This window comes from Octopus sinensis, linkage group LG11 (genome assembly GCF_006345805.1).
Source record: "Octopus sinensis linkage group LG11, ASM634580v1, whole genome shotgun sequence".
In the NCBI taxonomy this organism is placed as follows: Eukaryota; Metazoa; Mollusca; class Cephalopoda; order Octopoda; family Octopodidae; genus Octopus; species Octopus sinensis.
In genome coordinates this window covers 8,326,014-8,338,977 of record NC_043007.1, presented here as the reverse complement: position 1 = coordinate 8,338,977, position 12,964 = coordinate 8,326,014, and the positions used below count along the sequence as shown (strand labels likewise).

The following is a 12,964-nucleotide window of genomic DNA, read 5'->3' as shown; positions in this document are numbered from 1 at the left end:
ATATATAAGGTCCTGGAAGGGTAGAAAGATAGGATATTTCTAATGTAGCACTCAACACAAGCTTTAGGCTAACTACACTCTTGGATTGTAGTCTTAAATAAGATCAAAATTCTTCAGGTGTATAAAGGCCAGGTGTCATCATCATCTTCACCATCATTTAATGTCTGCTTTCCATGCTAGCATGGGTTAGACAGTTTGACTGGAATTGGTAAGCCAGTGAGCTGCACCAGGTTCCAGTCTGGTTTCTATGGCTGGATGCCTTTCCTAATGCCAACCACTCCAAGAGTGTAATCAGTGCTTTGTGCGTGCCACTGGCACAGATGCCATTTACACGACACTAGCAATGGCCACGACTATGGTTCTGTGTCATAACGGTAAAATCATTGTGTGAGTTTTGAGAAAAGTAAACTAAGATCTAAATAAGAAGACAAAGAAAGAATTTATCCCATCCTCAAAGAGCAGTTGCAACTATTTCTGAAGCAACTCTGTTTTCGTCATCAGTTCATGCAAAAGTTTCACGTTTCGCATGGAATTTCTGCATGAATTGACATTGAAAACAGAAACAATTGTGACTGGTCATTGAAGATGTGGCAAATTCTTTTATTGTATCCTTCTTTGGATTACATATATATATATGTATATATATGATTTCAAAAAATGGAGAAACAAAGACAAGAGAAAACAACAACATGAGGACGTGGTACATGCAAAATATTAATAAGATGCTCAGGGAAAGAAAGAAAAGGGTGTTTTATGTTTCGAGCAAAGCTCTTCTTCAGAAACAAAAGACAGAGGAAAGTCCAAAAAAAAAGAAGACAGGGAAAAAAATCGCCTACAATCCACATGTAGTTACATGTGGGAATGACAGGAAGTAGATGGACAAAGAAAAAGTGCTTTCTAAGACAGGAGAGTGTAAAGAAAGGTTGGTATCTGTGTGTGTGTGGAAGTGTGTGTGCATATAAACTGTTTGTATGTGTGTGTGAGTAATCTTTGTTAATGTCATAGGAAGAGGTTAGCAGCTATGGTAACAGGTGTGATGGTTTTTGTGTATGTGTGTAGTTGGGATGGTCAGTGGTAGGGTGTTTGAGAGGCAGTGTGAATGAGTGTGGATGTGAGAGTGTAGATATGTGTATGTAGATGGAGTGGGAATGTGTGTATGTGTGGACATGTGTATGGCTGCATGTGTGTGTCCCACTCCCTATGTCACTCTCTCTCTCTCACTATCTGTGTGTGTGTGTAGTGGGAATAATACCACTAAATGAATAGATAATTAAGGTGAAGATAAAAAAAGACAACTGATAAAACAAAATATGTTGTTGATTTATTCTGGAAGTTTTCTGACACACTGGTTTAGTTTATTTTCTTTTGTAATCTTTTGTTAGAAAACTGTCACCCCTTTCTACTACTAAGTTGCTTCTTCCTTTCTTTTATATCAATATTATCTTGCTATCAAAAATATTTAGAACTCTCAGAGATTTTTCTAATCTTTCCTTTGAACAATCTCTTGACATTTGTTACTTCATTTCATTGCTTCATATTTTTAATCAAAATAAATATCAAATGGATATTGTAGTTGTGATACCCCTGCCGGTGGCACGTTGGGCCTCATACAGGAAATGACGATAGACCAAGACCTCTGAGATACGGTGTGACTCCGAAGACTGACAAATGAAGTGAGTTCATGGCTCGCAGGACGGCATGCTGTGCAAACCTTGGGTCGTAGAGTGACCCTCTGTGCTTGAGGAGACCTATTGAGTCAAGTATGTCAACACGAACATCAAAATAAAAATCAAATGGAAATTGTAGTTAAGATACCCATGCCGGTGGCACATAAAAAGCACCCACTACACTCACGGCATGGTTGGTGTAAGGAAGGGCATCCAGCTGTAGAAACACTGCCAGATCAGACTGGAGCCTGGCGCAGCCTCCTTGCTTCCCAGAACCCGGTCGAACCGTCCAACCCATGCCAGCATGGAAAACGGACGTTAAACAATGATGATGAGGATGACATCAAGCACTCAAATATCTTGTTGTTGTTGTGGTTATTGTTGTTGTTAAGTAATACTTTGGTCATCTCTGCTCGACAAAGCCACTGGTATCAATACCATTGAGATGGTGGACAGAGCTGCAGCAGGTCCCTGCTTGAATGTGAACCCAAACTGTTTGTTTTCAAATTATGAAAAATTCCATAAACGAACCGAAGACCTTTGTGACTGAGAAATGACATGAGTAACGATCTGGCCAGTGAACATGTGTTGGATTTTTAAGTGATAACATCATCACTGATCTGTTTGATCACTTTTGTTTCTGGATCGCAATAAAAGAGACTGGATGTAATGTTATTACTAGCTCAACTCTGCTCTCGACACAGTTGGACTCACAAATAAGCCATTTACTGTGTATTGTCATTGAAAACAATTTCCCGCTGCAGACAAATGGTGTGAATACACTTATATCAGTTTGTAGTGCCACCTGTGTAGACAGTGAGAGGCAAGCGTTTCAACGTAATTATCTCCTCTTCAGTCACAGATACTAGGCAGGAGGAGGATGCAAACTAATGAAAAAGAGATCGTTTCTCTGATGCTATTTCAATCACTGTATGAGTCCAAACAGCGTATTTGAACTGGTAATAACATTACATTACTTTGCTTCACTGCTTAGCACCCCCCCCCCTCTGTAAAAGGGACCGAGTCTGAAGAGAAAAGGGAGAGCTGGACAGTCACAGAATCCCATTCAGAGTCAGAGGAGAAGCTACTGATGGACAAGAAAGAACCATATTCAGTCATGAATCACATCAGATGATACTGACTAATGACTGATGTGAATGACCAAAACTGCTACTAATCTAAAAATGGGAATGATGCATCCATTCTTTCAAACTCTCTCTCTCTCTCTCTCTCTCTCTTCTCTCATCAACACACAACTGCGTGTGTGTGTCTCCTTGCAATGATGATGATGATGATGACAATGCTGTTGTTCTTGTTGATTGTGGCACTGATGTTGCTACTTGACTTAGAAAGTATCAAACTCATGAATTGTTCATTGAAGCTGAACAAACTCCTGTTTGTCCCAACAGTTTTTCAGTTGTTGTTGTTGATGATTCCTTTCTCCTCAAGTGTCAGTGAATGGATTGGAAGCAGCTGACAGTGATTTCCCCCCCTCCCCCCACCCATTCTGATGTCGTCTGTCATGGAGTCACCCTTGCACTTCACTCTCTGAACCGCCACCTCCTTCGCCACCTCCTTCGCACACGACAACAAGTCTTTTATTCTTTTACTTGTTTCAGTCATTTGACTGCGGCCATGCTGGAGCACCACCTTTAGTAGTACAAATTGACCCCAGGACATATTCTTTGTAAGCCTAGTACTTATTCTATCAGTCTCTTACCAAATTGGTAGGTTACGGGGACGTAAACAGACCAACATCGGTTGTCAAGCGATGGTTGGAGGGGGAGACAAACACAAACATATACATATATACGACTGGCTTCTTTCAGTTTCCGTCTACCAAATCCACTCACAAGGCTTTAGTCAGCTCAAGGTTATGATAGAAAACTCTTGCTGAAGGTGCCACGCAGTGGGACTGAACCTGGAACCATGTGATTAAGAAGCAAGTTTCTTACCACACAGCCACGCATGCACCTATAATATAATGTTCATAAAATAATGATGACTGAGTTATCCATTTCGACAACAGTGACTCAGATGCTCAAAGTCTATCATCACTGAGCAGCTGATCTCAGGCAACAAGCACTTTAAATGTCTTTCAGGGCTCAAAAGTTATTTAAGAACTTACACTAAGAAAGAGCAATTCTGCAAGGAGAGCACCATATAGAAGGTTGTGTTATAATACTATTCGATATAGATAAAAACAGCCATACCAACAATCCAACATATCTCCATCATCAGCTGCCCCACGGATATCATTATGGTTTTGACACCTGGGTAGTACCATACAATCCAGCAGTGTCAAAAGCACTAAAATAAGTGTTGTTTGGGAGCAAACATATCAAAGAAACCATAACTCTTAAACACATTTACCTATGTACGTCTGTATCGGTATTAATAGTAAACCTTCAATAACTAAATTACATACTAAATCACAACCAATCTTTAAGTCCATACAAATAATAATCCCACCAGTCTTCCATAGTTACTACTATAATAAAATAAAGTGAAAGCTTTATATAATTCTCTCCAAAACAAAACAAATACATAGTGGTTTCCCTCTCATATGTATATATCTATTTATATATAATTATTTCTAGCCTACTCTCTCCATATGTACATCGTATGCAAATCACAAAGACATATGTGTGTGTGTATGCATATACACCCCACGTTCGCCAGCGCATATTTTTTCTTCATATTCGTTTACTATGTTTGTTGTTGTACACCTATTACACTAGTTAATTTTTTTTAAATTTTGGCTGTGGTGAGACGACTCGGAACATTCACGATGTGAACTTTCCGAGTCCTCTCTCCGTTCGCATTTTCTTTTTCATATTCGTTTAGAGCAAAGTTGTTTTACACCTATTACACTATTTTTTCCTCGGGTCAAACCCTTTAGTTTGACCAGATGGGTTCCGCCTACAAGTGGTATAGTAAAATAACAAAACAAAACAAACATTTGTCCAAGATATCGTGCAATAGGTTCGAAACCAGAACCACGAGGTTGCAAAGCGAAATCTGAGCTAAACAGCTAAACAAAAAGATGACAGGCCAAGTGAGCCTCAATGAAATTTTGCTGAACGTTATTAAATGTCGGATGCTCTACCGGTTCAAATCTGCCTATCTTCTGCAGTTGACAGAACGAATACAAACGCACAAACTCGGATCATTGATTACTTTTTATTTTTACTGATTTGTGAAAAGTTTGAATATTATTTATAAGGAAGAAGATGAATGAAATTGTACATAGTTAAGTCAGGTTGACTGCAATGAGTATCAAAACGCTAATGAAAAATAATTACGTGAGGAGGAAAGGACAACATCAGTTTAATAATCTGGTATTTTAATAAGTACGGGAAATAACTCCAAACAGGTTTCCACATATGACCTCCTTAGCGAGTCAGACTTCACCGTATTCAGCAGAGTGGTGAGGAATTATTAAGTCGATGTATAATATGTTGTACATGAGAAGATGTGAAAAGGCAGCATATTTTAAACATCAACTTGGTGAACTTTAACTCGACGCTCGACCGCAATTATTATTGTCAAAACTTTATCAAAAATTGTCAGCGTAACATTGATAATATTATATATATATGGAATACTGTTGGTACGATCCGAAGTCTTTGTTGGTATTCTTGACCCTCTCATAGGTCTTATCAAACGGTTTCAAAACTACATCGCCAACAGTTTCTTTGGTTAAACCTCAGTTTCTTCTACGGCTATTTTCAAAAGCCACTGCAAAATCAGTCAGGCAACCCGGTCATTTTCTAATTCGTTTTATGACCCAAGTTGCTTTTCATAGTCAAGTGTTCATTTTCTTCCTAATTTCCTGTTGTACTTCAATGGGGAATTCTGAGATAAATGTAGAGCAACAATTCAAACAGAAGCGTCCATTGTAATAAAAACTACATTTACTGTCCGCGCATACAGCAATATTACAGTAAATGCAATGGGAACCGAGAACAATGAATGAGTTTTCCTCATTCGATGAAAACGGATCGTTCGTAATATACATTTTCTCTTTCAGTGTAACAGATTTGCATTTTGGTGGTTTGTCGCCAACATATTGGTAATTAGCTGAGAAATGACACACTTCGCAAACGAATTTCTTTGTAGATTTATCAGAGTTACTTTCATCCATTTCTTTTAAATGGTAAAACTGGCAATCCGTGACTTGAAGCAGCTGGTTTATGATGAATTAAAAAAGCTTTATGATGATCTGTCCCAATTCACTGAAAAACAGAGATTATGTTTCGAGTGAGAGGAGTCAACCGCCTGTTGTTTTATCCAAAATAGAAAACTTGAGGTAGGAATTTTAACAGATATTAAAAACCTAACAAAACTGCCAAATAAATGTTAAATTATAGTATTGTTTGTTTTTAACTCGAGGTATTTATTGAAATGGTTAAGCAAACGAATTTACTCTTACGGTTTAATAAAAAAAGTTCCATTTCTTCGTCTGCGATTAAAAGAAGTTGCACAAATCTATTGTTTATGTTGTTGTTTTTTATCTTATCTTTTAGACAAAGTGTATCCAGGACTATATTATTCCATGTGACATTTTTATTCTTGGTTTTTACTGGGAAGATGGGATTTGGGGGAGATTTGACATATATTTCTAGCGTTTTTAAAAACGTTGGTTCGTTCTTTATCTGTTTTCTTTATGTAATGCGGAATACTTCCGTGGTTTGAGTCATCGATGCGCAGAAATCATTGCTAATCCTTTCTCTGTCGTTTTCGTATACAAACAGCTGTGGTTCATTTCGTCTTTTCTCAAGACAAGATACCAAGAACAACGAAATCCATTGCACCTTCTTTAAGACAGTAGGGTGCAGTTCGAAGAGAGAGGTTTCCGTAAGATTTCTTGTCGGTCGTTCGGGCGACCAGGCAAGAGTCACAGGTTCGAGCGACCAGGAGTCAAGAGTCAATCGTTCGAGCGACCAAGCGAGAGTCAATCGTTCGAGCTGGAAGCGAGAGTCGCCTCCCTTGCATGGCGATTCCCTAACTTCCGGTCGAGATTCTTACCAAGATGGAAAATACTGACGGAGTTTTGATTTCTTCTTAAAACTGTTTTCAGGTAGGATAATTGCACAACTGCTGTGGCCAGCCATAATCTTCAACTCCTTCTGCAACGATCTCTATTAAAACCTTCACCCTTCTGCCTTAGCATCCTTCCCTAAATGTTGCATCTTCTCACCTGGTTCGCCAAAAACTGGCGCCGATCTCAAAAGACGTACGTTGCATTCGTTTTCCCTTTATTTCTCACATTTTCCTTCTCAACAAACAATTATATTCTAAGCAGATCCTTTACATTACGGCCGTAAATTCTAAGAAGATGAAAAGAATACATTATACAAAGTAAAACTAGTAAAAAAAAAAATACAATAGAAATGTCTTTAAACTCCAAAGAAATAAAAGAGGAATTCTTCTTCGCCAATTAATCCTGGGTCCGACCTCTGTTTATTTAATGATGCTTTTAAAGCATAAACCAAATATTGTTTAAAATACCTCCAAACATATTGAAATGTGCAAAGTGCTGCCTGTTTGGTTGCTTTTAGTTTGTGTTTTTGAGTTTACGACCTAAAATTATTGAAATAAATATTTAAGACTGATTTTAAAATCTCCAAACCCATCGATCCAATTTGTTGCCACAGAACTTCGCCTTCGATCCAATATATTCCATCAGGTGCTGGTGATGAGGTCTGACCCGCTTCTGGGCCTCGACGACACTTTTACCGTATTTGGGTCGCTTCTTTTATTATTTCTGACCAGGTTTCAATTCCATCCCATTCCAACAAATTATTCGTTCCCTGCTCATAGAATAAACACTAATTGATATCAAGTCTGATTCCAGACTTAATATTTTCGATTCCAGCCAACATTTTAGAAAATTGCTTTTCTGCCTAACAAACAAATATCCATTATTTTTATTAAATTCTTTTTGGAGTTTAGGGAAGAAAACAAAATGAAGAAAGCAGATCTTTTCATTTAATTCGTCTGCGATGAAACGACTGAGATTTGTATTTTGTTTTGTTGTTTAAAAGTTTTGTATGATTTTATAGTTTTATTATTCTTCTGTTCTTTCGGCAGAAAACGACTTTGAGGTCAAATGTCACCAAATTTATTAAAGTCTTTTCACTGATCGCTTTTTCAGTTTTCCAAATTTGTCCACACTTTATAACGTGTGAGCAGAACAGATCAGAGTTTTTTAATACTTGAAGTTTAAGCGATATATATATATATAATATATATATATATATATATATATATATATATATATATATATATATAAAGTGAGATAGGAGTTATGAGTGTAACCCACTATGGGATATCTGTAAGTTGATGATTGAAAGGAATCTGTTCCTCCATTTTCTTATTTGTATATATATATATATATATATATATATATATATATATATATTTAAAATTGAGGATAAAATCTTTATAAGAAATTATCAGTAGTTAGCGTGAAATAGTAGTACCCTCCATATAATATTAATATATATATATATAATCTTCATCTAATACATGTTAGAAGTAAGAGGCATTCGTATTTTTGTCAACAGAGTGGGTGTATTAATAGTTATACAATAAAGTATTACAGATCCATTTTAGCCGATTTTATTAATCCGTTTTGCACCTGAAAGTTTGGAGAAAAAAAAATCCACTGAATACGAGATTGAATTTATTTCTGTGTGCAAGACCGATTGGTAAAATCCACTGGAATGCTTCTCGGACATTGTATTCTATGTACATTCTGTATTGTGGTGGCTTTCTCTGTTTATATTCAAGAAACTTCTCTCTGAAACGCACAAGTCCATTGTAAATATTGATGTAAACAAATCCATGTGCGGTGATTTTTACATGGGCCTACAGCAAATTTTTGATTTTAGTGGAAGGGATACAGTCAATTAACCTAAGTTTATTACTGGTATTCATTTTTGTTTTTCAAGGTTTCAAATGTCTGTTTGATATTGTTTCCTAAAGTTTGTGTATGGAAGGGATCTCAAACCGGCGAGAGAGCCTTAACGTGGTCGCTGTAATTGCTAGGAACAGCAGCTAAATCTCCCTCAAATAGAACAATGCAGTCGATAATGATGCCTTAGACGCCAGGTGCCCAAAGAAAAGATGTCTATTGTTGCAATTCCTTTCATTATAGAGTTGCTCAATGAAGGTTGTCCTTGAGTTTAAACAGCAGCCCTGAATATGGCCACCACTTCTACTTCTATAAACCCCTGCTCACATTTCTTTTATAGTTATAGTGTGAACCATTTCTCTCCCAGACTTAGCTACAACTGTCTTGAAGGCCCTTATTGGTTATTGTTGGAATGATGTAGCATTTATTGGACATCTAAGTCAGTGGAGATTGTTTGACTCCTCTGACCTATGTCAGCCATGACAATTGCTTTGTCCTTCCATGGGCCCTCAACTCCTGAGGGAGTCATAGTGGCACCATCTTAATGTAGGGCATGTCTTGTAGAGCCTACTACTATCCATGTCTGACTGCATCTGGTTTTTCCCAGGGAGAAAAAAAAACGAATCAATTGCTGCATGGAACTGGTCTTTTTTATTTCAATCCCTGAAGAGGATGAAAATTAAAGTTTACTTCTGTAGAATTTGAACTCAGACCACAGAGAGTTAGAAAAAACTATTGTATCGCATTTTCTCTGTTGCTTCAATCACTCTGCCACTTCACTGCCTCAAATATTATTGTTGCTGGTTTCATTCGTTCTAAAGGACTGATCAAAGGGTCGATGTGACCTGGCACTTTGAATACGAGTTTGGGTTCAAAAGCTACACTATTTTTATAAATGAAGAAAAAAAGAAAAGTGGAGTAGATATGTTTGATTGTAGGATTTTATCCGATAGCAATTAATGTAGGAATAAGCCAAGGGCTCTACACTGAATGTTGTCAGGGATGAACAAAGTTGTCGTTTGACTGGTATGTTTAAGTAGTTCACAGTATAAAGTGCACTTTTCTTGTATTGTACTAGGAAATGATGATGATTGTGATCTCCCTGTTTCGAAGACTTCTGTCTTAAATGGTCTGATGAGGCTACATGTATGTGGCTCTGATCAAATTGGAGAAATAGTAGTTAAATTATGCTTCAATCATAAATAAAGGAAGGATTCTTTGAGTAATAGATTACTAGATAAACTGTGAAAAATAAAAGGATGGGTGGTCATGTTTGGAGTGCCTTTGATCATACATCTTACTCATTAACAGTTACTAGAAAAGTGTCAAATCAGAAAGCTGCTTTATCTCTGTTGATAACAATGCAAAAATTCTCAAACGGGTGAATGTGTACCTCTTAGTGGGTACACATGGTCTGTAAAATCCCTGGGCTTTTGAAGTGATTCCTCATAATCAAGTAAATCACATGTCTTTAGGAAGTGTGTGGAGAGTCTTTTGCTCTTTCTGTTTGTTCTTGTGAACAACGTTCCAAGCAATGTTTATAACGAACAACAAATTAACAGTCTCGACCGTTAATTGAAAATGATACCTATGTGTGCCTCTCCCAAATCGTGATGGGAATTGTGTTATTTGCTCGAAAGAGCCAAATTCATTCATCTCATTAAAAGTGTAACATTAAATGAAATTGATTTCTTATATAGTATAAAGCTAGAATTTTTGGTGCGAGGGTGGGACATGCAATCATAAGAACCTCAGTACTTGGTTGGTACTTTATTTTATAGGCTTCAGAAGGATGCAAGGTAAATCTGACCACTGTGGGATCTGAACTCTTTAAATTAAATTAATAACAAATAATTCATCTCTGTTGTCTCTTCTTTGGCATCTAACCATTTTACATTATATTCTTCAGAACAGATATACTGGGTGACTAAGCTTGAGAACTCCTGCATTAACATCATATCTATGCCCTGCTTTCTCTTAGTTATGAATAGTAGTCGTGTGCCGTTTCTCCTGTATTTGACTCTATCCATTTCAGGAATCTCCACTTGCTTTGCTGCTGTTGTTGTAATCACATAGTTTGTCAGTTGGTTGATTGGTGTACTCCTTTGTTTGTTTCCTTGGTCGTATAAGTTGTTTTGGAATTTTTCCTGTTCTGTTTAGTTGTTTTGGTCTTTGCTTGCACTCCACTCGTGACCTTAACTCTTCATTGGTCTTAAAGACCATGCATACACTCCAGTCTGTCACACTCAATTCTGAGGAATACATATTGTGAAAGACACCATCCAGGGTTTCTACCAATTCTTATATCAGTATATGGAAGCATGCCAGCTTCTGTTTTTGGTAGACTGAAATATATCGCTTTGCTCTTTGCCCATTCCTGGATGTTATTCTTCAGGGAACGAAGCACTGACCCTTGTCACAAATTTCTCTCATGTTCTTTCTTTTTTCCTGCATACTGACCCAGCAAAATTACTAACAACATAATTGGCAATATCATTTATTTTTCTTTGATTCTCTGCCACAGCTACTCATTCAAATGTATTTATTTTTTTATTCAGTTTTATTTTTTTTTCAAACTCTGTGTTATTGTTTACAAAATTTCCACTGAGATTCATGGCAGAGAGAGTGGGGCATATCCTCAACTGGCTGCCATTGATGTGGCTAATGTCTCTCACTACTACCCCAGAAGACGAAGCCTTGATTAACGACTGTTTAAAAAATATAAAAGAACATAATGTCTAAAAATGACAATGGAATGCATACTCAAGGACCCCAAAACTTTCAGTTGGCATTAGAATAAAAGAGAAATTCCCTCCAGACACCTGATGAAGGCTGAAGGGTATGTCAGCCAAAACATATTAACAACAAACAAGATGAGGACAAATATCCATCAAATGTAAATAATGTACATAATTCCTCATCTCTTAAATATAGAACTGTATTAGAAAATATTCTTTTCTACTCTAGGTGCAAGGCCCGAAATTTTGGGGAGTGGGGATTCGATTAGATTGACCCCAGTACACAACTGGGACTTAATTTATTGACCCTGAAAGGATGAAAGGCAAAGTTGAGCTTGATGGAATTTGAACTCAGAAAGTAAAGATAGATGAAATACTGCTAAGCATTTTGCTCGGCATGCTAACCATTCTGCCAGCTCACCGCTTTAATAAAAGAGAAAATATTATTCTATTGAGTACATTATCATTGTTTTAACATCCACTTTTCCCTGCTTTCATGGGTTAGATGGATTTCATTGAGGCAAACTTTCTGTGGCTGAGTGCCTTTCCTGTCACCAACAGTCACCCATTTCTAAGCAAAGTAATATTGTATGATGGTGGCACTTGTTTACAAACAGATACAAAAATATAGCCATGCCCATGCTCGTATATTTATAGGTATGTGAAGGTGTGTAGCTTAGTGGTTAGGGTAATTGGCTTACAAACGTAAGGTCGTGGGTTCGATTCCTGGCAGTGCAGTGTGTCCTTGAGCAAGGCACTTTGTTTCATATTGCATCAGTCCACTCAGCTGGCAAAATCAGTTGTACCAGTAATTGAAAGGTATCAGTCTTGTCCCCTTCTGTGTCCCATGCTGAATCTCCCCGTCAGCTATGTTACAGTGTCTGTGGAGTGCTCAGCCACTTGCATGTTAATTTCATGAGCAGGTTGTTCCATTGATCGGATCAACTGGAACACTTGTAACCAGAGCAGTGCCAGAATATATAAGTATGTATGTTTACATGTATGTAACATTCGAGCGTGGTCATTGCCAGTGCCGCCAGACTGGCTCCCGTGCAGGTAGCATGTAAAAAAACCTTTTGAGCATGGTTGTTGCCAGAACTGCCTGACTGGCCTTCGTGCCAGTGGCACATAAAAGCACCCACTACACTCTCGGAGTGGTTGGCGTTAGGAAGGGCATCCAGCTGTAGAAACTCTGCCATATCAGATTGGAGCCTGGTACAGCCTTCTGGCTCACTAGTTCTCAGTCAAACCGTCCAACCCATGCCAGCATGGAAAGCAGATGTTAAACAACGATGACAATGATGATTATATATATATAATATATATATATATATATATATATATATGCATATGACAGGCTTCTTTTAGTTTCCATCTATGAAATCCACTCACAAGGCTTTGGTTGTCTTAGTACTACATGGAAGGGGATCACCTGAGGTGCCATGCTGTAGAGCAGAATGCCACATGGCAGGAAAGCAGTTTTCTTAATTCTACAATCATGCCTGCACCTAAAAGAGAGGGAAAACATAATTTAAATGCTGTAAAATTTCTCTGTGATTAGATTTTATTTTGTTATATTCAAAGAATTCAGTATTTTATAATTCTCGTATAGTTTTGATCAATCAGTCTTTTTTTTT

The 12,964-nt window shown here is 37.5% G+C and overlaps 1 protein-coding gene across 4 annotated transcripts in view; it reads left to right on the top strand.

Moving 5' to 3' along the window:
• The first annotated feature begins 5,661 nt into the window (after positions 1-5,661).
• Positions 5,662-12,964, top strand: part of LOC115217413 (protein angel homolog 2) — a 34,911-nt gene continuing 27,608 nt past the window's right edge. The window contains exon 1 of one of the 4 annotated variants that reach the window (XM_036507050.1): positions 5,662-5,979. In XM_036507050.1, coding sequence (XP_036362943.1) covers positions 5,885-5,979 — 95 coding nt within the window. In that variant the 5' untranslated portion in view covers positions 5,662-5,884. The other 3 variants (XM_029787106.2, XM_036507052.1, XM_036507051.1) reach the window with 3 other exon arrangements.